General features: G+C 37.6%; 1 protein-coding gene across 5 annotated transcripts in view; it reads left to right on the top strand.

Annotated features, from left to right (window-relative positions):
* daam1b (dishevelled associated activator of morphogenesis 1b) overlaps window positions 1-20,703 on the top strand; it is a 78,554-nt gene that overhangs the window by 41,817 nt on the left and 16,034 nt on the right. For 3 of the 5 annotated variants that reach the window (XM_079583983.1, XM_079583982.1, XM_079583981.1), the window contains exons 2-16: window positions 266-538; window positions 5,869-5,958; window positions 13,195-13,266; window positions 13,551-13,645; window positions 15,553-15,886; window positions 15,978-16,088; window positions 16,303-16,406; window positions 16,509-16,575; window positions 16,789-16,906; window positions 17,267-17,405; window positions 17,597-17,655; window positions 18,440-18,627; window positions 18,712-19,023; window positions 19,531-19,638; window positions 20,540-20,569. In XM_079583983.1, the coding sequence (XP_079440109.1) occupies window positions 356-538; window positions 5,869-5,958; window positions 13,195-13,266; window positions 13,551-13,645; window positions 15,553-15,886; window positions 15,978-16,088; window positions 16,303-16,406; window positions 16,509-16,575; window positions 16,789-16,906; window positions 17,267-17,405; window positions 17,597-17,655; window positions 18,440-18,627; window positions 18,712-19,023; window positions 19,531-19,638; window positions 20,540-20,569 (2,010 nt within the window). In that variant the 5' untranslated portion in view covers window positions 266-355. The remainder of the gene's footprint in view (window positions 1-265; window positions 539-5,868; window positions 5,959-13,194; window positions 13,267-13,550; window positions 13,646-15,552; window positions 15,887-15,977; window positions 16,089-16,302; window positions 16,407-16,508; window positions 16,576-16,788; window positions 16,907-17,266; window positions 17,406-17,596; window positions 17,656-18,439; window positions 18,628-18,711; window positions 19,024-19,530; window positions 19,639-20,539; window positions 20,570-20,703) is intronic. The other 2 variants (XM_079583985.1, XM_079583984.1) reach the window with 1 other exon arrangement.

Here is a 20,703-nt window from a genome sequence, read left to right as displayed (position 1 = left end):
ATTGTGGTCCATAGTCACTCCTGTGATGTGGTTAGTTGGAATGAGCCAATCCGATGATTACATGCACGTTATGAAACTACTTGTGGTGTTGACTTGGCATAGCGGAATCATTCTGTGCTGACATCTTGATTCAGAGTTTTAGATTAAGCTGAACTGTTAGATCATTGGTTTGTTGCCTGGACTTTTTAACAGGGCTAATGAAAGTCTTTGTCCTGATTAAAGATCTCATGGCTTGACCGAAGTTTCCCTTTTTGTCTTCTTGCAGGGCTGAGTGACCCAAGCTTTGCTCTCACCTGGGGGAGGACCAGCACTCCCTCATTCCCATCATCCCTTAAGCCCTCACTCTGAAGCAGCCATGGCGCCACGGAAACGCGGAGGCGGAGGGCACGGCGCGTCCTTCTTCTTCTGCTGCTTCCAGAGCAGTGACCACCCAGAGATCACCTACCGTCTGCGTGAGGACTTCGCCCTGCAGGCCATGGAGCCCGCACTGCCCATCCCCAACTATGACGAGCTGGACGCCATGTTCTCAGAGCTGGTGGTAGGTGCAAACCTTTAACATTCCTAGTGTTTTTTTTTTCTCTTCAAATTTCTGTCTGTGAAGAAGACCAATGAATCTGACATTTTGTTAATTATAATAACAAACTTTAACAAACCTTAATAACATAAGTTCCTTTCAGGAACAGACTTGTATATTAATCTGCCAGAATTTATCATTTAAATGTTTTATTATAGTACATTACATTACATTATATTAATGACTATTGTATATGTTTTTGAAAGACATCTGTTAAGCTCTCCAAAGCTGCACTTATCTGATCAAAAATACAGATAAAATAAATAAATATTGTAAAATATTCAAAAATAATAATAATCGAGAACTCTTTATAAAGTGGTTCCATTTGTTAACATGAATTAACTTAATTAGTGAATTAACAATGAATAATACATCTTAAGAATTTATTAGTCTTAGTTTATGTTAATTTTAGTATTTATTTACTAATACATAATTAAATTCAAAAGTTGTATCTTATAGTATTTTTATTGGACCTGTCCTGAACTAACAATTAAGTCTAAAAATTAAAACATCAAAAGAACAGCATTCATTTGAAATGGAAATCTTTGTCTTTACTTTCACTTTTGAACAATTTAATGCATCCTTTGCTGAATAAAAGTATTAATTTATTTTAAAAAGTATTGTAAAAAATATGATATATTATAATAAGTTATATTATTGTCCCATTAATAATAATAATGATAATTGTATTTATTTATTTAACCTGCGATGGATATCACCACACTAGTATTTGTATATGTTGCAAGTATAGCTAATTAATGAAGAAACAAACCATTATTTTCCATATACTCAGTCCTTCCTTGTTTGCTCTCTAATTTAGGGTACCTAAAGAGCTGTAATTGATTAATCAAAAGTGTTTTCTTTAATCCATGCTTGAATAGCTCTCTCTCTCTCTCTCTCTCTCTCTCTCTCTCTCTCTCTCTCTCTCTCTCTCTCTCTCTCTCTCTCTCTCTCTCTCTCTCTCTCTCTCTCTCTCTCTCTCTCTCTCTCTCTCTCTCTCTCTCTCTCTCTCTCTCTCTCTCTCTCTCTCTCTCTCTCGTTCGTTCGTCTCCTCTGCCAGCTTCCACTTTGCACATCAATGGGCCCCATTGAGCGGCCTTTTGTCTTGGACTGCACTGCAGAGTAATTGCTTGTTTTTGGTCTGAACCGTTCTTAACCTCTCTTTCCCTGTACTTGGGTTCGAATTGATGTACAACACAAAGCAGCAGCAGTTGCTCTTTTTTTTCCCACAGGCCTCACAGAAAGATTTCATGCTCTCAGCACGTGCCGTTCTGGCAAGTTATTGTTGAATTTGTAAACTGGTGTTGCATAACTGGCAACCTGCCTGCTTATTCACATGGTTTTACATGAAAGTAATATTATGTTTTAGTAGAAGATACATGGCTAATTATTTGAAGTACTGTAGCTGACATTTATTCTGTTTATTTGGAGGTTATTATGCAAATTTTGCTTCATGTCAGAGCTTGGCGAAGTCTTATTAGAAATTTATCATATTCAGCACACTGAGGACATTAGAATTACAAAAATACACTCAGGACAAAGGGGCTTTTCAGGATAAGTTGAAAATAATGAGGTACATGAAGGGAGTTTCCATGCGATTTAGCTATGATATGTGTCTTTTTTTCAGGGGATTAGATTAGGTCTGTTGTGTTAGAATTGGTCCCAGATACACTACACCATTTGAGTCTCATCCAAAAATCTTGCATTATAATCCTTTTATGACATAGAATTAAAGGCATAGTTCACCCAAAAATGAAAATTCTGTCATTTACTCATTCTCAAGTTTTTCCAAACCTGTATGACTTACTTTCTTCTGAACAAAAAGAGAATTTTAACAGAATATAGCCTAATGGTAGCTTTTTTCAATACAATTACAATAAATGTGGTCGCAGAAAGACTATAAGTCAGTAACAAGCTGAAATAAATGCAATTAATAACTAAGATTCTTCTCCTCCAATGAGCTGCGAATCACTGTGACTAAATCATTCAGTGAGTTCCATAAGCAGATCAGTCCAAATTGTAAACACGTCATTCAGCCTGTTTTTTTATAACCGATACATCGAAAAGAAAAGAACCGACTCTAAGTATGCTTTGTATCAGACATCGCTATTTCTCATGAGCACACCAAAGAGAGCTGGGCAAGATCTTCAGTGAGTCAAATGTAGCCTAAATAACAAAAAGTTATCATATAGCTTCAGAAGACTTTAAATGTTGCGCACAAGCCATATGAATCGTCTCAATGTACGAGAAATGTAAACATCTCAGAAAACATCTGTGAAAAAGCACCGTTTCCATCTCAAGGAATCGATATACCAAAATATGCATACAAATAAGTTTATGGAATCAGCTCGTGTAATTGCATGGAAAAGAGTGGCACAAAAATTTCTACTTTTGTGTTCTTTGGATCCAAGAAAGTCATACAGGTTTGGAGCGACATGAGGGCGAGTAAATAATGACAGACCTTTCATTTTCAGTTGAACTATCCCTTTAACATCTGTTTAAACCATGAAGACAGATAATGCGGTTTATGGCTTCAATACACCATTATAGTGTAAATTGTATAATAAATGACCCCTTTTACTTAAACTCTTTTCATTGGTGTAATCTGAGAGTTATCCTACTGTATTCTCCATTAGAGTGCAAGTTTATTTTAATCAAGAGTTGATTTGACAGCTCAATGACTTACTGTATAGTCTACTCTAGAGAGTTCCTGTTCTACAGTGGACGTTTTCCTCATTTTGAGTGCTGAAAGGATTGGTATAGAGCGTTGATGGATTGATCCACACGGCCCAGGCTTTAATGTTTGTTCTGTGACTGGACGCTGGGGCTTGATGTGGCGTGTTGGGTTCAGATAAGGCAAGGTGGGGTTTTTCTGCATGAATGGAACATCCTGGTTATATCCTGGCTGCCCTTGACTGTAATGAGACTCTGTACGCGTACGGGGATGTCTAGACTTCTGCTGACTGTGCAGCTCGTTTCCGTTAAAAGCAGGGGATTCTCAGGAACACGAGAGATAGAAGAGACACCAGGCCGGATGAGAGGAAGCAGCAGCTCTTCTCTCTCCTGCATCCCTGTGGAGCATCAGGGACATCACTGTCACCAAGAGCTGCCAGACAGGAAGCCATTACCAGTTTTGGCAGGCAGATCTCTGAGTAGCGTTTACATGCAGGGATTTACTGTGAGAGATGTACGCCGAGCGGACTCTTTATTAGCTTCTGCTGCTGAAATGGACTGATCGATGGTGGATCTGTTCCTTGAACGTGGTCCACTTCAGATCGGAGAGCTCAATTCAATCAACTTTGACTGTTGAAGCTGTGTCCTTTTCCCCTATCATGTTCTGCAGGTGTTTCATAGGATTGATATGATTATAAAAATAGCTTTATAAGCACTTCTGTTGGCAATGAAATCTAATTAATACGAAATGGATGCAATAATTTATCATTTATAATGTTACTAGTGATTCTCAGTTCAAAAAAATACTGCTCTATTGAACTTTCCATTCATCAAAGAATCCTGAAACCGTGCATCACCATTTTCTCAAAAATATTAAGCCGTTTTCAACATTGATAATCATAAGAAATGTTTCTTGAGCAGCTAATCAGCACATTATAATGATTTCTGAAGGATCTTGTGACACTAAAGACTGAAATTCTGCTTCAGAGGAATAAATTACATTATAAACTATATTGAAACAGCAAACAGTCCCCTAGTGAAAAAATGTATGCCAAAATGTATTTAAAATACGTTTATTTCATACTAAGTATACTACAAATCCATTAACATTGACATATCTCTGAGACTTGAAACCTTTACATTTCTTAATATTAAGCCTTAAAATGTGTTTAATATCATTATTACTAAGGAGTTGGACAGTTTGATTACTGCATAATATTAGTCTTTAAATGCAAGATATTTTAAATGATAATTCTATACAATATTACCATTCTTACTGTATTTTTGATCAAATAAATGCAACCTTGGTGAATATAACAATATTTTTTTAAAAACATGAATGCACTAATTGTTTTACCCATAACCTTTACAAATTATTTGACATACACTATAGGAGACTATGGGAAAATCTTTCCATTTTGTGTCCCTGGAGGACAAGAGAATGGTCATGAAAGACATGATTGTGTCGTGAAAGTGTGTGCTTGTGCACTGATTCAGTTGCATGTTTCAGTGAATGGATTGCTCTCCTGTATACATTGTAATATGAATATTTTCGTTTGTGTGTGTGCAAGTGGAAAATCACAGTGGAATCGTAAGTTCGCATGGGACTCCCATGTCGAGAGCAGCTAACAAACAAATAAGGGCTTTCTTTGTGGAAACCTACACCCACTGTGGAGGACAAACCACAACACACTGATTGTTGTGGTGTAGGCCTACTGCTATTTCAAGGACAAAACAAAAAGGAAATTACAAGTGGCTGAAGTTTATAGTACTTTCATTGCCAAAGCCGTTGATTGTTCAATTGTCAGTCCTTTAGTGTTTCCAACAGGATTGAGCAGAATTCACAATGAATTTTGATGAATTTGAATTGAATTAGAGACAATGACCGAGAGGAATTTACTGAATTAAAATTGACAGAAATTCAACACAATCAAGACTTAAAATATACAGTAATATTGTGAAATATTATTACAATTCAAAATAATTGTTTTTTTATTAAAATATAGGTACTATAGGAAAATATAATTTTCCGCATCATTACTCCAGTCTTCAGTGTCACACGATCCTTCAGAAATCATTGTGATATGATGGTTTGCTAGTGTGTGTACTACTGACGCACAACCCTGGCATGCATAAATATATATATATATATAATTTGATTATAAAACAAGCATTGACATTTTCATTAGTTTAGAAAAAAATTATATTAACTGAGATATATCCAACGTAATCCATATGATTTATATCCTTTGTGTTTTTTAAACTCAAGTCAAGCAAAGTTCAAGTCAACTTTTGATTTATTATCATTCCAACCATATACAAGTATACAGTGGAAAGAAATGTCATTTTACCAGGTCTGCAGTGCAAATCACCACTTAGTCTTCTATCACAGACGTTTTCTTCTTTTTCTGTCAGCTTCCTCTGTGTCCTCTCTGCTGGAGGATGGGAAGAAAGTATTTGTGGGTAGGGAGAAAGTTGAAAAAACATTCTGTGGTTTCCACATGCTGTTATCATTGGTTTGTGGGTGGATATTGACCCTGCCTCGAGGGATTTACAGTTTGTTTTTGCCATGTCCAGGTTCAAAAATATCTAATCTGTCTTTTCTGTCTTTTTCTTTTCAGGATGAGCTGGACCTCACAGAGAAGCACAGAGAGGCCATGTTTGCCTTACCAGCAGAAAAGAAATGGCAGATATACTGCAGCAAGAAGAAGGTTAGACTTCCAACATTAGGCCGTAGTGCGTGTGTGTGTGTGTGTGTTCCCTATCATCCTCAGTTGAAAGTTCAGTGCACCAGATTACACTGTCATCCTGTCAGAACGGTGTTTAAACATCTCGTATATCAAATTGCTTAACGCAAGCAACCCTCTGTCTGAAAGAGAAAGGATTCTGACTCAATGCCCCTTATCTTCACTTTCCCTGCTTTAAAAACGGCTAATCTATTAAATGTTTCCATTATCTATTTTATTATTAATTACGTGCCAGCAGAGCTTTAGGAAAGTGGACATTTAGACTTCTTAGGGTGTATTCACACCAGGAAAGTCCGCTAGGTCACTTGCTTTGGTCCGGACCAAATACAATGTTGATTATTTTTTTTGCTTTCACTGCCCTTTTTGCAAGTGAACCAAAATATGTAAACAAAACCACACGTGTGCTAAAGTCCTCCATTCATTGGACAGACATTCTCAAGCAGGGAAAAGCAGGAAGTACAAAAACAGGCAATTTATGGCGATCTTCCATAGTGCAATTTTTATTATTTTACTGATTTGGTGTTATCAGCTACTAACGCAATATGAACAAACTTATGAGTATCATATGATACAATGTCATCTATACGATGTTGCAATTAGGATTTTGCGAAGACGAAGATATGCTGCAAGACGGTTCTGGTGAAGAAAGCATGCTCTTCACTGATAAAGTTCTTACATTATTAAAAACAAGTGAACAGTCAGTAATAAAATAAGAACAAATACACAAATTACAGCAGAGATAAATATGAAATATCAAAGTTACAAAGTCTAATTCCAGTACAGAAATTAATAATTAAGCCTAAATGTAAAATGTAGAAATTAAATATATAGTTTCATCTTTGTTAAAGCTGTATTTTGTTGTTTTTACTAACATTGATGACACAGACAACAGTAGGAATATTGGGTTTCTGTCATTTAATAAAAATAAAAATAAAAATCTGACTGTGTCAAAAAAGGTGCAGTGCTTTCTGCAAATGGGGCGGTTCATGTTCACACCGTAAACGAACCGTACCAGAGTTCGTTTGGAACCGTACCGAGACCACCTCTTCAGCTGAGTCTCGGTTCGGTTGTTTGGTCCGCACCCGAGTGCGATTGTTGTATTCACATCTGCCCAAAAGATCCGCACCAAGGGGTGGAAACGAACTTGAGTTCGATTCAATCGAACCAAACAAGGCAGGTGTGAATACACCCTTAAAGACAAGAAGAAGAGACTTTCTCTTACATTATGTTCTTTGCAGATTCTTTCTTACCAAAGCGACCTGAAACAAAGTACATGCTGCACTTCAGGATATCCAGTTTGTTACTGCGGAAAGAATTTGGCAGTGTATCAGTCAGTCTGTTTCTTTAGGCGTTACTTTCATCATCTGAGAACAAAAAAAATGGTGACTCACGAGCTGGGACAAGAAAAGGCGTTCGACCTGATTCGTTTGTGATGGGAATGGAGGAATTTACTATGTCCTTGTTGTATTTTGAACATTTGCCATAGACGAGGTCATCACATGGGTCTGCTGTTCCCACCGCTTGATTCTGTCTGCTAATGTTTGGTTAAAAAGCAAATCCTATTTTATGAAATCACACTTATTCATTTATACTGGACATCGCTGCGTGTTTAGGAATGCTCGATACGATGAGGCCAAGTCATACGGTTTATCCTCCGTGACCTAATGGAGCTCAGAGAGCAGAGCAACGCTGGAGGGGTGGGTGGTGTTTAAAATGACATCAAACCCTCCATGATGCCACAAACACTAGTCCTGCCAGCCTGTTCTTCTGATGTGAATCCATGTGTTTAACTCAAGACAGCATGAGCACTGAAACCTGGCGCACATACACAGCCAAAGACAGTGGGTGGCCGGTGGTTACCTGCCAGTGATGTGACAGCAATACAGTCAGGGTGATAGAAAGCACACTGAAGTGGCGAAATCCTGCGGGTCTATAAACTGTTTGTTCTTAGTTAAATGTTCACACTGAAGCGTAAAGACCCATTGCAACTCAGTAAGGAGGATATAGCTCCATTTGAAACGGGCTATTATGTGCTGTATTTAATAAAACAGTTTCTAACATCTGTTCTTTAATTATGGATGTGTAATGAATACACTCAGGACGCACTGTGTTCATGCTGGCAATATGGCTGACGACATTGTAGGTCACATGACAAATATGACACCTCGACTTGGATAGTACAGTGTTGGTCAGATGTGCACAAGTGTAGAATTATTTAAAGGAATTATATTTAGGGTATAAAATATTTTTTTTAGGTCTAATTGTAGTTGTGAGGAGTCAATTTATTAAATGTTTGGCTACTTGCATCTTGCCACGCACTTTTTCACTGTTAGAACTAAAGCATCGCGTTGGAATTCGCACTCGTCTTCTGTGAACGGTAAGGCTGTCAATCTCAATCATCCACTGAGGGGAGCAGCCTAAAAAATAACTTTTTAAACCTTTTTTTTATCCAAACAACAAATAGAGCAGTGCGTAATGGAGCGCCGAAGAGCAGCATCTAGAATATTAAATATTGGGACAATCTGGACATTTATTGTAATGCTGTAATTCTACTACATGCATTATTTTTTAAATTGTTATGGCTGATAACAGATAAATAGCTTATATTAAAAATCTGTATTTTTCTTTGTTTATCGTCAGATGACCGATATGATATATTCTGCATCTCGTGTTTAGCTCTGAAACAATTGCAGAGGGATTTTTTTTTTCTTCAATAAACCATGATGCATTAAAAGAAAGTGCCCCACTGGGATTTTTCTTAGACGTCCTAATCTATGAATTGTAGTGGTTCAAAAGCTGGTATTGGTTGACCATCTGTCTGGCCATTACATCTATTCCTGTATTAGCCACATATGCTGTGTCCCAATTACAGACCTAATTCCTCATTGTCATGGGACACTGAACCGAAAGAGGCCATGACGTGAAGTAGGGCGCTCAAAATTGTCTTTTGACTTCTAGTTATTAAGTGACGAGAAGGATTTTTGTAAATGTTTTGTAAACGACCTGCTTTCTGATCCTGGTTTTTGGAAGAGCAGCAGTTGGCCCGTTTGGGATGCCGTTTCTGTGTTTTGATTATTGTCTGTCAGCCACATTTGATTTAGCTCTACTTGCATCAGGAGGTCATGCTCCACGATCCAACACATGGAACTAATGAAAAAGATTTAAGACGGTGAGCGGATGGATGAGATTAAGGAAGAATATGTCTGTCGTGAGACGGCCCGTGGCTGTGCAGCAGCATTCATGCAGACTCAGCACAGTGCCCAGTCTGGGACTAGTAAAAGAGGGACTTGGCGCGCTTCCCCAGGGCTTCGGTCTGGGATAGGAGGGTGGACGGATAAGGGAAGCCGTGGTTGGTCCAAAGCAAACAGGAAGGCCTCCATTTGCAGGTGCAGATTATGTTATCTGCAAGAGCTGGGAGCTTTTGATGGGTCTGTCAACCCTGGGAAACAGCATTCCCACCAGTCATCTCTTTCATTACCTTCTCTTTCCACATATCAACAAGGTGTAGACATCTTGATTTTGACACAAACTAGATGCATGCATTGTCTTAGTCTGGCAGCGCCGGCGCCGCTAGCTTAGCTTAGCATAATTAATGGAATCCTTTGTTGCCGGATAGCATGTCGTAAGTAAAAGTGATAAAAAAAAATTAATTACTTCTTGTGGCTTGCGTATACACAACGAGTACAAATATCAATGCAAATTAAGCCTAGATTATTTCCTAGGCAGATAATGACTTATATTTGGGTGAAGCACAGGCGAAGCACTGCTACTTGGGCGCAGAGATATCACGCGTGGTGATTGGTTCAGGTGTTGCGTGATTTCTCTGCGCCCAAGTAGCAGTGCTTCGCCTGTGCTTCACCCCAATATAGTTCCAAGTCAATATCTGCCTAGGAAATCATCTTAATCTGCATTGCTATTTGTCCTCGTTTATTAAAATATTTACTCTGTTTTAAATGTAATTTATTCCTGTGGTGGCAAAGCGGAATTTTCAGCATCATTACTCCAGTAATTCAGTGTAACATCATGATCTTTCAGAAGATTTGGTTCTCAAGAAACATTTCTTATTTTTAGCAATGTTGAAAACAGTTCAATATATATATATATTTTTAAACCACAATATATTTTTTCAGGATTCGTGGATTAATAGAAGAAGAAGAAAAAAAGCAATTTCTGAAATATTTGACTTGTTTGACAGTCCATAAGCTCATACTGTATATAACGTTGATTGGTAGTTATCAGCCAGACCTGCTAAACCGGTTGCAATCTGCTCACAGGTTCAACACTGAGCTTAACCAGGTGAGTCAGAGGTGACTGTCTGACATCTCTCATATGATATCAAATGACGTGACGGAGCACAAACCAGAAAATTCATTATTTCTTGACCAGATAATGCTAACCTCTAAAACTGACATCCCCCAAACTCGCCTGAATTGCTTTCATCGGAGTTCTAAAGTTAAAACATTATTATATAAAGGTGTCATAATGAGGATTAATTTCTTTGATCTGGTTAGATAAGTGTACTATGTGATATGATGTTTTATTAACCTGTCACACAATACAGGCTCTGCGAAGATGCAATTATTGCAGGATGGGGCTGTAAAAAAACAAATTTTTGTCAAGACAGCAAACCAGTCCAGAGAGCATAGGGCTCTTATAACCCCTGTGAAGGGCGAGGACTATTTTAACTTTGATTCCCAAACTGTTTTGCTGACATCTCCTTCTGTACGGTGTGTTGAGCACAGTTATTATTCACCTGCGCCCTGATCTCAGGTGTGCAAGCTCTCCTGGCTCAAGACCAACGCCTCTGGTACAGTGTCAGCTGTCCTGCTCCTGGCAAAGGACCATTAAGAATAGTCAGTGTGGATATTAATCTAAGTTGCCTCAATTGTCCCCATTGTGGAGAAATAAACATCGGTAATCAGAGCTTTCTGATCACTACAAAATAAATGGATGCCGTTGTAATCTTACTCTCTTTCTCTTTGCTGAAGCATTCAGTGTTTTTATTAAAAAATTGTTAATGGTGGATGGACAGAAGAGGAAGAGTCTTGATCTTGTTTAGTTTTTTTCTAAGTCAGGGGCTATCAAGCTTCTCGCCTGAGTTCCTTGGGCGGTGATCCAACAAATACATAGACAAGTGAATCTCTGACCCATCGCTGTCTGGCGGATGTGAAAGATTAGACCCGTAGGGCTGACGTCAACATTGACAGTTTCCGAGTTGTGAATTTAGCCAACAAATCAGAATATTGCAAAAAAAATATTTACCAATAAAGCAGCATTTCTATCAAAATTTCCATTTTAATTCACACATACATTTGCATATGTATGCATGTCTTATTATCATTGAATAAAATATGTATTTATATTTTTACATGCATTTTGGATTTGCTTGGGTCTTTTGCCTTTGCAAATGTTCAGTGTGAAAATTAGTTCAATAAACATTTTCATTTCAAATGAATTCAATGAATTAATTTCACATTGATCTGAACAGACAAATTCCATGCAAAAATCAGACCGAATTTTCATGTAGAACATAATTTTTGGTGGGAACAGGCCTTTTTTTGTGCTGTTTGTATCCAGCATATTTATGTGATATCGCAAAATATATGCAGATAACAATCTGGCAATTCTCACTTGAAAGCTATGCAACAATTGAACAATTCTTGTTCAGGTAATTGTTGGTGCTTATTTTTAGCAATGCAATCTCACTCAGTTTGTTGATCATTTTTATCTGTTGATATTTGCAGATCTTTAGGCTGATTCATCTTCCTCTTAACAGATTTCGTGAAACAGTAATTGTATGAACTGAACACATTGAAGCATCGACGGTTCCTAGAAAGAGCGCCTCTCCGAACCGACCTCAGCCAACAATATCACAGTCGTTATGACATGTCTGTCTGAGAATGAAGTGCTCATGGGAAGAGGGCAGAGGGAAGTCCTTCACAGCATGAGAATGAGTCCTGCCAAAGATCCACGTTAATGCTTTGCTCATTAAGGCCAAATGGTGAGTGGGGAGTTGAGGAGAAATATGCAGGACGGTGGAAGTTCACCGGTCTCAAGGCCGGCATTCAAGACTCCTCGTTTATCCCAACAGATGCCCGTTTGTGAGGTGCCATCATCTCCCAAAAGGCTTGTCAGAGCCGGGTGTGAAACATCCCACGCAGTTGCTGCAAGGAGCTCATTGCTATGCCAGATTTCTTTCCTTTCCAGTGTTTTCGGTGAACATGATATACAATTAAACTCCTTATTAGTGGCTGTGCGGGCAGCCCGTGCTTGTTTTGAGAGGGAAGCTGTCACACTTCTCAAGTTCCATTCGTTTTTGATTCATTACTCCCTGGATGCGCAGCTCTCTGCTTTCCTGCTTGTCTTCTGAATCTTACTGCGTTTTCAGCTAATGCGGCATTGGCTCAATCTGGGAGCTGTGTTGTTTCTCTAGCGTCTGTGAATCTCTGCTGGCCTACTTAAAGCGTGTGCTATTTCTGCCAGTGCTTTGAGCGTGATGTTCTGTTTCAGATCTGCTTTTTCTGAGTCGGTATGTTTGGGAAAGTGTGTACGTGTCGGAGGGAGGTGAGGTTCACCTGGGAATATATGCAGTGCGAATCTATATAATAGTAAGCAATGAATACACAGATACTTTGGTTAAATACCAGCTTCAAACTACAAAGATAAATTACGCAAAGAAAAAGAAATAAGAGGTATTGTCATTGGAAAAAAAGGGAAAAAATAGCAACAATCTAAATGCAGACTAAATAAATGCCTCTCAGATAAGCCAATTCACACTTTTGTCAGCTGAATATTTGGTTTCACTCAACTGGCCGGTATCAAAATAAGATCATTTTCAAGATAAAGATAATTTTTCATTGCCGCAGAGTTAGGAACGTCTCATTCCCACTGAAGCGTCCAGATTATGTCATTCCCAATAACATTCCGAAACCACGTTTTCCTTCCCAGCTCATTCCCGATATGTTGTTTCACATTCCTCTATTCCCAGTGTCATGTTCCTGTTTTGTGCACTCTGATAGGCATCATGCAGAAGACATAGTGGATTAATGGCGCGTGCTTGAAGTGAAAACAAGAGCCGTGTTGACGTTGTTTTTCAATATACTCATGCTGACATGCTTAGATAAATGTTTTGAAGACATAATTTAAAGGTAAAGTTTGTTAATTCTGTGCCTTTTTAATACATTTGTATTTCTTTCTCAGGAAACAGAGGAGAATAAAGGTGCTACTAGCTGGCCAGAGTACTACATTGACCAGCTCAATTCAATGGCAGCTGTAAGTATGTCAGTTTTGAAGACTTTTTCTTTTCTTAAAACAATGGTTAATGGAGCTCATAGTGGTTACACTTAGGCTGTGTGTCCACTAAAGTGTTTTTAGCCAGCTTAAAAACAATAGGGGGAAAACGCTTTGGTGGACACACGGCCTAATTATATATTGTTACATTCCAATTCGGCATTGTGGCCTTAAAACACATGACATGTATCAATGCTCAGAGATGTACATCTTAGCTGGCTAACATGCGCTTCTAGTGTGAGCATGGCTTCTCATTTATTTTGCAGAGGAAGACTCTGTTGGCTTTGGAGAAGGAAGAAGAGGAGGAACGCAACAAGACCATTGAAAGCCTTAAAACGGCACTGCGAACACAACCCATGAGGTCTGCTATGCTTTTTATAATGTCAAAACATTTATATTTACATATGGTTTTAAGCGTAACACTACGGTCTAAAAGTGTGGGGTCCGAAAGAATGAATACTTTTTATTCAGCAAGGATGCATTAAATTGGTCAAAAAATAAAGATGAGCTGTTACAAAATGCTGTTTTCACATTTATTTTACTTGTAAAAAATCTTACAAACTCCACATTTTGAACAGAAGTGTAAATATATATTTTTGTGCACTTTATATCTTAAATGGTCCACATTCGATTTAAAAAAATAATAATTCTTGACATTATTGACTTTACTTGAAGCTATGCACAGCTGTCTTAATGCAATATTTTATTTAACACGTCATTAATTTTTCCATTTGGCATGTACCTCACTCTTTTATTTAACAAACGCTTCCCTTATGGTGTTTTGGTTCTCATTATGCAAATGAGATTACTTTCATCAAACACACATGCTCACAGACACATGCGTTTGATCAGTGGTTCCTGCTCTGCCCATTTGATCCTGAGGTCAGGTCATCAGCACTGACCTCTGCAGGACTCGGGTCAAAACACTCCAGCCCTCTTTGTGCCTAATAACGTTGGCTACATATCAAGTCATTCCTTTCACAATTTTGGCAATTGTATTTAAAGTCAAGTGTTTTATAGGGGCCATAAATCCGTCTAGTTTCTGATGTGATATATTTTCTCGCATTCGTCACCTCCCTGTGGAGTTGATCATTTTCACATGAACTAATGGTGGTTTTCGAAGACATGGCCTAGCGGTTAGCACACATACACCAGTCACATTGAGTTGTGGTGTTCATGATGCAAATTTACTGTGGGTTTGAATCCAGCCCATGTCGTGTGGCAATCCCATTGCACCATCTTCTCCCCATCATTTCCTGACGACTCTTCACTTTTGCTTATAAATAAAAATGGGTAAAAAAAAAAAAATATATATAATACACACAAACACACACACACATATCATATTTTTTTTCTCTTTTAATGACTTTTTAATATATTAACATTCCATTTCGATACAATGTGTGTGTGTGTGTGTATATATATATATACACACACACACACATACATACATACATATATATACACACACACACGCATATTATTTTAAAATTTTTTCTCTTTTATTTACTTTTTAATATACTGTATGAACATTCCATTTCGATACAATATATGTGTGTGTGTGTGTAAATATATATACACACACACACACACACACACACACACACACATATATATATATATATATTATTTTTTCTTTTTTTCTCTTTCAATTACTTTTTAATATATTAACATTCCATTTCGATATAAATTAAATTGAAATGTTTTTATTTAATATACATGATATGTGTATGTATATGCAGAAAATGCATAGAAAACAAAAAGCATACATTGACTAGAGCACAATAATCAGGTATTAATATTTCGTTCTTTCTCCGTTGTTTTTCCATGTGTTCATAATTTCTTTGCCTTGCCAAAAATGACGTCTGTACAGTTTAGCATGTTTCATTGTTATATCACAAACAAAACAATTGACTCCAAGGCAAGCACAACTACGCAATATGGTTACAAAACCTTTTACAAATTTGTAACAATTTGAATAAAGGGTGAAGATGTCAATTATCTTTTGCCAGACATCACTTTTGGCCACTACTGTTCATAGATCATTTATAAGTAGAAAACATTATTAAAAAAAAAAACATTGTTAACTTTTGAAAACATTATAAATTGAAAACATAAGTTGGCATCTGGGAAAATAAATACATTTTGAAATCATGTATGATATGACACCTTTAAAATGAAAGCTTTTATAATTTTTTTGTCATGGATTATAAAATGTAATATGAGTGAGAAAGATCCTTAACGAACAGCTGCATTTATTCCTCATAGGTTTGTAACAAGGTTCATTGATCTGGACGGCCTGACGTGCATCCTGAACTTTTTGAAGAGCATGGATTACGAGACCACCGAGTCTCAGATCCACACTTCCCTCATCGGCTGCATCAAAGCCCTGATGAACAACTCCCAGGGTCGCGCACACGTGCTCTCTCACACCGAGAGCATCAACATCATCGCTCAGAGTCTGGCCACCGAGAACATCAAGACCAAAGTGGCGGTGCTGGAGATCATGGGTGCCGTGTGTTTAGTGCCGGGAGGCCACAAGAAGATTCTGGAGGCCATGTTGCACTATCAGAAGTTCTCTTGTGAGCGCACACGATTTCAGGTGGGCTACTTTGTTTACAACCTTAAAGCCAAGCATCAAGAGAGTACGTATCAGGATAAATGCTAATCCCATGATGTCTTTGTTGTCACAGACATTGCTGAATGATCTGGACAAGAGTACAGGGCGGTACAGGGACGAGGTCAGCCTGAAAACGGCCATTATGTCCTTCATCAACGCTGTGTTAAGCCAAGGAGCTGGAGAAGTAAGACATTTTGGCTGTTTCCACACTCTCCAGTTTTTAACACATCTTAATTTACTCTTTGACCAGATCTGTGCTATCCTCTATAAACATCACACCGAAATAACTCTCCTATTTGTTCTTAAATGAATATTTCACCCAATAGTTCGCCTTTAAGAAAGGGTTGTGTATAAAAACCCAAGTTCATCAAGTGGTTCTTTCTTTAACTATCTTGTAGACCAGCCTCGAGTTCCGGGTTCATTTGCGATATGAGTTCCTCATGTTGGGGATTCAGCCCATCATTGATAAACTCAGGTCACATGAAAACTCCACATTAGACCGGTAAGGTCCACATTGCTAACTTTACATTTGTTGTTGAGTCTTGTCCAGCAAATTTGAGCTTTTTGACTTTGCTGCATCTCTTTTTTTTGTGTGTGTCCTCAGGCATTTGGATTACTTTGAGATGCTGAGAAATGATGATGAGCTCACGTTATCCAGGCGCTTTGAGTCTGTGAGTAGATCAAAACATAACATTATATAAAAAAATATATATATATATATATTTATGTTTTATGATATGTATAAATATGATAATTTGAAATTTCTATAATATAATTATTTTTTATAATTATGTATTATTTTAATTCAAGGATACGTATATTTAAAATAAAATATCCTGTGACTGAAGACTATTGTATGGAATTTGTGTATTTTTTTTTTCCAGATGCATATAGACACGAAAAGTGCAACACAGGTTTTTGAGCTTGTACGGAAGAAGCTGGCCCACACAGATGCATATCCGCACTTTATGTCTATTCTTCATCATTGCCTGCTCATGCCTCGTAAGTGCTTGCCTGATATCTTCTCTTTCCCCATTGGGACATAGTGACTGCATATGTCTTTCATCCTATAGTTTTCAAATAGGTCCTATAGCTTACCCACTCTTTCCTGCTGGGAATTTATTTAGACTTAGTTAGTATATAACTGAAACCATAAGCTATACAGACTTTTTCCACCAAATATTAAAGGATATAATAAAGGATAATGTACTTTCAGCTTGTCATCAATGCAAAAACTGTTCAGTTACTGTACAGTACAAAATTATTTTATCGCGGCAGCCACAATTGACCAATAAGAATGAAGTATGTATTTAACCATTGTTTTAAATGATTTTAAGTGTTTGAATATGCACTTTGTTTTAGATAAGAGAAGTGGGAACACAGTGCAGTATTGGCTGCTCCTGGACCGGATCGTCCAGCAGATGGTCCTGCAGAATGACAAAGGTCACGACCCTGACGTCACGCCATTAGAAAACTTCAATGTAAAGAATGTGGTTCGAATGTGAGTTTGCTTTTTTGTTTCAGACAACTTTTTAAAAGGTTTTCCTTTGGCATTCATATGTTGCTGTGGTGTATTTATAGTAAGCATGCCTTTTTTTTAATACCCTCATTAAGTCTTTGCCAAATAAACCAAGATTATCTGTACTGGAATAATGAGTTTTTCCTTTAATCACATCGCTTACCCTCCTTCAGGCTTGTCAACGAAAATGAGGTGAAACAGTGGAAGGAACAGGCGGAAAAAATGCGTAAAGGTCAGCATATGTTCTACACATTGATGTTTCTTTTACAGCAGGCTGTTTTTGCATCCAGATTTATTGCTCTGTAACTATTGGTGCGTTCACATCATGTAGGAATGGTAATCTAACTAAACAACAATGGAAAATGTCTGTTAAACGTATAAATTGCAACTTGAAATTTTGTATTATATATTAATTTTAATAACTAGGCCATCATAACATCATGCAGATTGACATCATAAAACTATTTTTAAATATACTTTTTAGTATTGAATGAAATGCTTATTTGTATGTTTATATTTTTAATTTCATGAAACTATTTGTATCTATACTTTTCTACATTGAATAAAATGTTTAATCATTTCTTTTGCATATTTATTTATTTTGCTGATTGTTTTCATAAATTAATTTAGGGATTACCATTTTGACTTAACAACAATAGAAAACATCTCTGAGAAACCTATAATAAAAAGATCTTGTAAATTGTTATGACTTTGCCATCGTGACAACATGGAAAACGTACCAGCATGTAGTGAATTAATGTAAAACTAACAACAACATGCATATGGGATCTATTTGGCATAGTAAGCGTTGCCATATTACATAATACTAACTGAAAATGAGAATGTCATCAACTCAAAATTGATTCTCTTATAAAAATTGAGTTATCTTATAATTATGGTAATTCTGACACAGCCTGAATGCAGCCCATATATAGATTCAGTTGTCTGGAAAGCAGCGTCTTCATTGTAGAGACATGTGACCTAAAATTTTGACCGTTGACCTCTTTGTCCTGCAGACCACCATGAGCTTCAACAGAAGATGGAGAAGAAGGAGCGAGAGTGTGACGCGAAAACACAGGAGAAGGAGGAGATGATGCAGACGCTCAATAAGATGAAAGAGAAGTTAGAGAGAGAAATGGGCGAACATAAACTAGTCAAGCAGCAGGTGACGGAAATGACTGCCAGACTGCACGACCTCAGCACGGTAAGCTGATGATGTCACAAAACAATATAAGTGTGTTTTTACAGAAGCAAACATTAATAAAGACATCACTTTTTGTATATCTAGAGACAGATAGCCAGTGTTCCTGGAGGTCCTCCCATCCCTGGCCCTCCAGGTGGACCTCTGCTACCCCCTCCGCCGCCTCCGCCTCCACCTGGTGGCATGATGCCCCCTCCACCACCTCCTCCACCGGGCAGCGCTATGATGCCGCCACCTCCACCACCGCCCCCTGGTGGACCCCCGCCACCCCCTGGACGCCCTCCTTTCGGGGACGCTCCGCCTCCACCAGGAGGTCCCATGGGACCATCGCTGAAGAAGAAAAATATTCCTCAGCCGTCCAATCCGCTCAAGTCCTTCAACTGGGCCAAGCTCTCTGAGGTGAGACTGGCATGGTTTACAGGAGCGGACAGGGTCAGAGAAGAGAATCTTGTTTCTTAAGCCTCTGCTTTTAATCAAAAAACACTTTTGGAAGTCCAGTGACAAATCACTGTTGTCCTAAATTTTCCTTGGTTGTCAGCATTTGTCATAGATTGTAGTGGACTAGATTTTAAAATTGTGTTTTTAATTCATGATGTATATTTCGATTTACTTTTTAGTGTTTTTATTTATTTAAATATCATGAAACTATATTTATCTATACTTCTTTAGCATTGAATAAAGTGCTTTAAAAAAGATTCATGAATCTATTTTTATCTATACAGTTTAGCATTGAATAAAATGTTGATTTATTTATTCCCCATTTTTTTCTCGTCTTCATTTTAGATTTATTTTTGAGCTTCTCAATTTACTTTAGATTCAGAATTTAACAATGAACAAAATATACCATGTGACTTACAACATGTGACTTTAAAGTGAATGGTAATTGAGTTCAAATCTCTCCAACAGAACAAGCTTGAGGGGACAGTCTGGACAGACGTTGACGACAGCAAAGTTTTTAAAATCCTAGACTTGGTGGACATTGAGAAGACCTTCTCTGCCTACCAGAGGCAACAGGTCACTAAACAATGCTTCTTTCTGTTTTTTTGTTTTTTTTTCTATCCAGGATGATCTCACAAAGCATTTACTGTTTCTCATGCATGGTATTCATATGTTTACCCATGGTAATTCTGCATCACAGAGCATGGGGTTTGAATTAGCAGACTGTAAAATGCATTGATATCACCAGCAGCTTTCTATGAAAAGCAGACATTGGCATACCGTCCTCATTACGCCTGGTAAACCACACACTTAGTTGCATTATAAAGCGATTACATACTTTTCTTATGGCTTTACAGTCAAATTAAAGGGGGAAAAAAGAGGTTGGGACCTCATTGAGTTTGTATAATCATAACCGTAATTTTAAACAATGCATTAAGTACCATAAGCTGCTTTAAAAAAAACTTTTTGAAGGCATGCTTAATACAATAAAATGTATATTCATTATACCTCTCCAATTTCATCCAATTCTCACAACTTTATTTCTCATCTTTATGTATCAAATTTTCTTTCTAACTTTATGTGACTATTTCACAATCACGATACTTCTTGTAACTGTGATTTGATTTCCTTCAGTAGTGGCTATTTCTCATAATTACTGCTACCATTGCGGAGCATGTAGATTTGATATACTTGAAGGTGGAATTGGAGAGGTACAGTAACTTGTGATGTTAAGCTTTAACCTTTCATTCATGATCAACTAGCATGCATCTTATATTGCACACACACATTTACACTGCATTTACAGACCTCCCATAAGGCTCTGTTTCCATGCACCCTCACGCTCACCATTGACCACCCCATGTAATGTCATCATGTGCACATCATGCCTGTTTGAGTTTGTCTTGGCTGAATTCACTAGACTACTCTGTCTCTCTAACATGTGCTGCATCTTCCTTGCTTCTTGCCTGCATTTTAGGACTTCTTTATGGTCAATAACAGCAAGCAGGTAAGTGGTTGAACAGATCTTAATAGTCTTTGCACCATCTCTACCCCTCTCACTCTTTCTGTGTCATTCATTTTGCATTCTCAATGCATTATTTACTTTAGATTCAAAGTTTAACAATGAACAAAATATACCAT

This window comes from Phoxinus phoxinus (genome assembly GCF_949152265.1).
Source record: "Phoxinus phoxinus genome assembly, chromosome: 16".
In the NCBI taxonomy this organism is placed as follows: domain Eukaryota; kingdom Metazoa; phylum Chordata; class Actinopteri; order Cypriniformes; family Leuciscidae; genus Phoxinus; species Phoxinus phoxinus.
The sequence above is the reverse complement of the archived record's forward strand: the minus strand, read 5'-3'. Positions and strand labels throughout refer to the sequence as shown.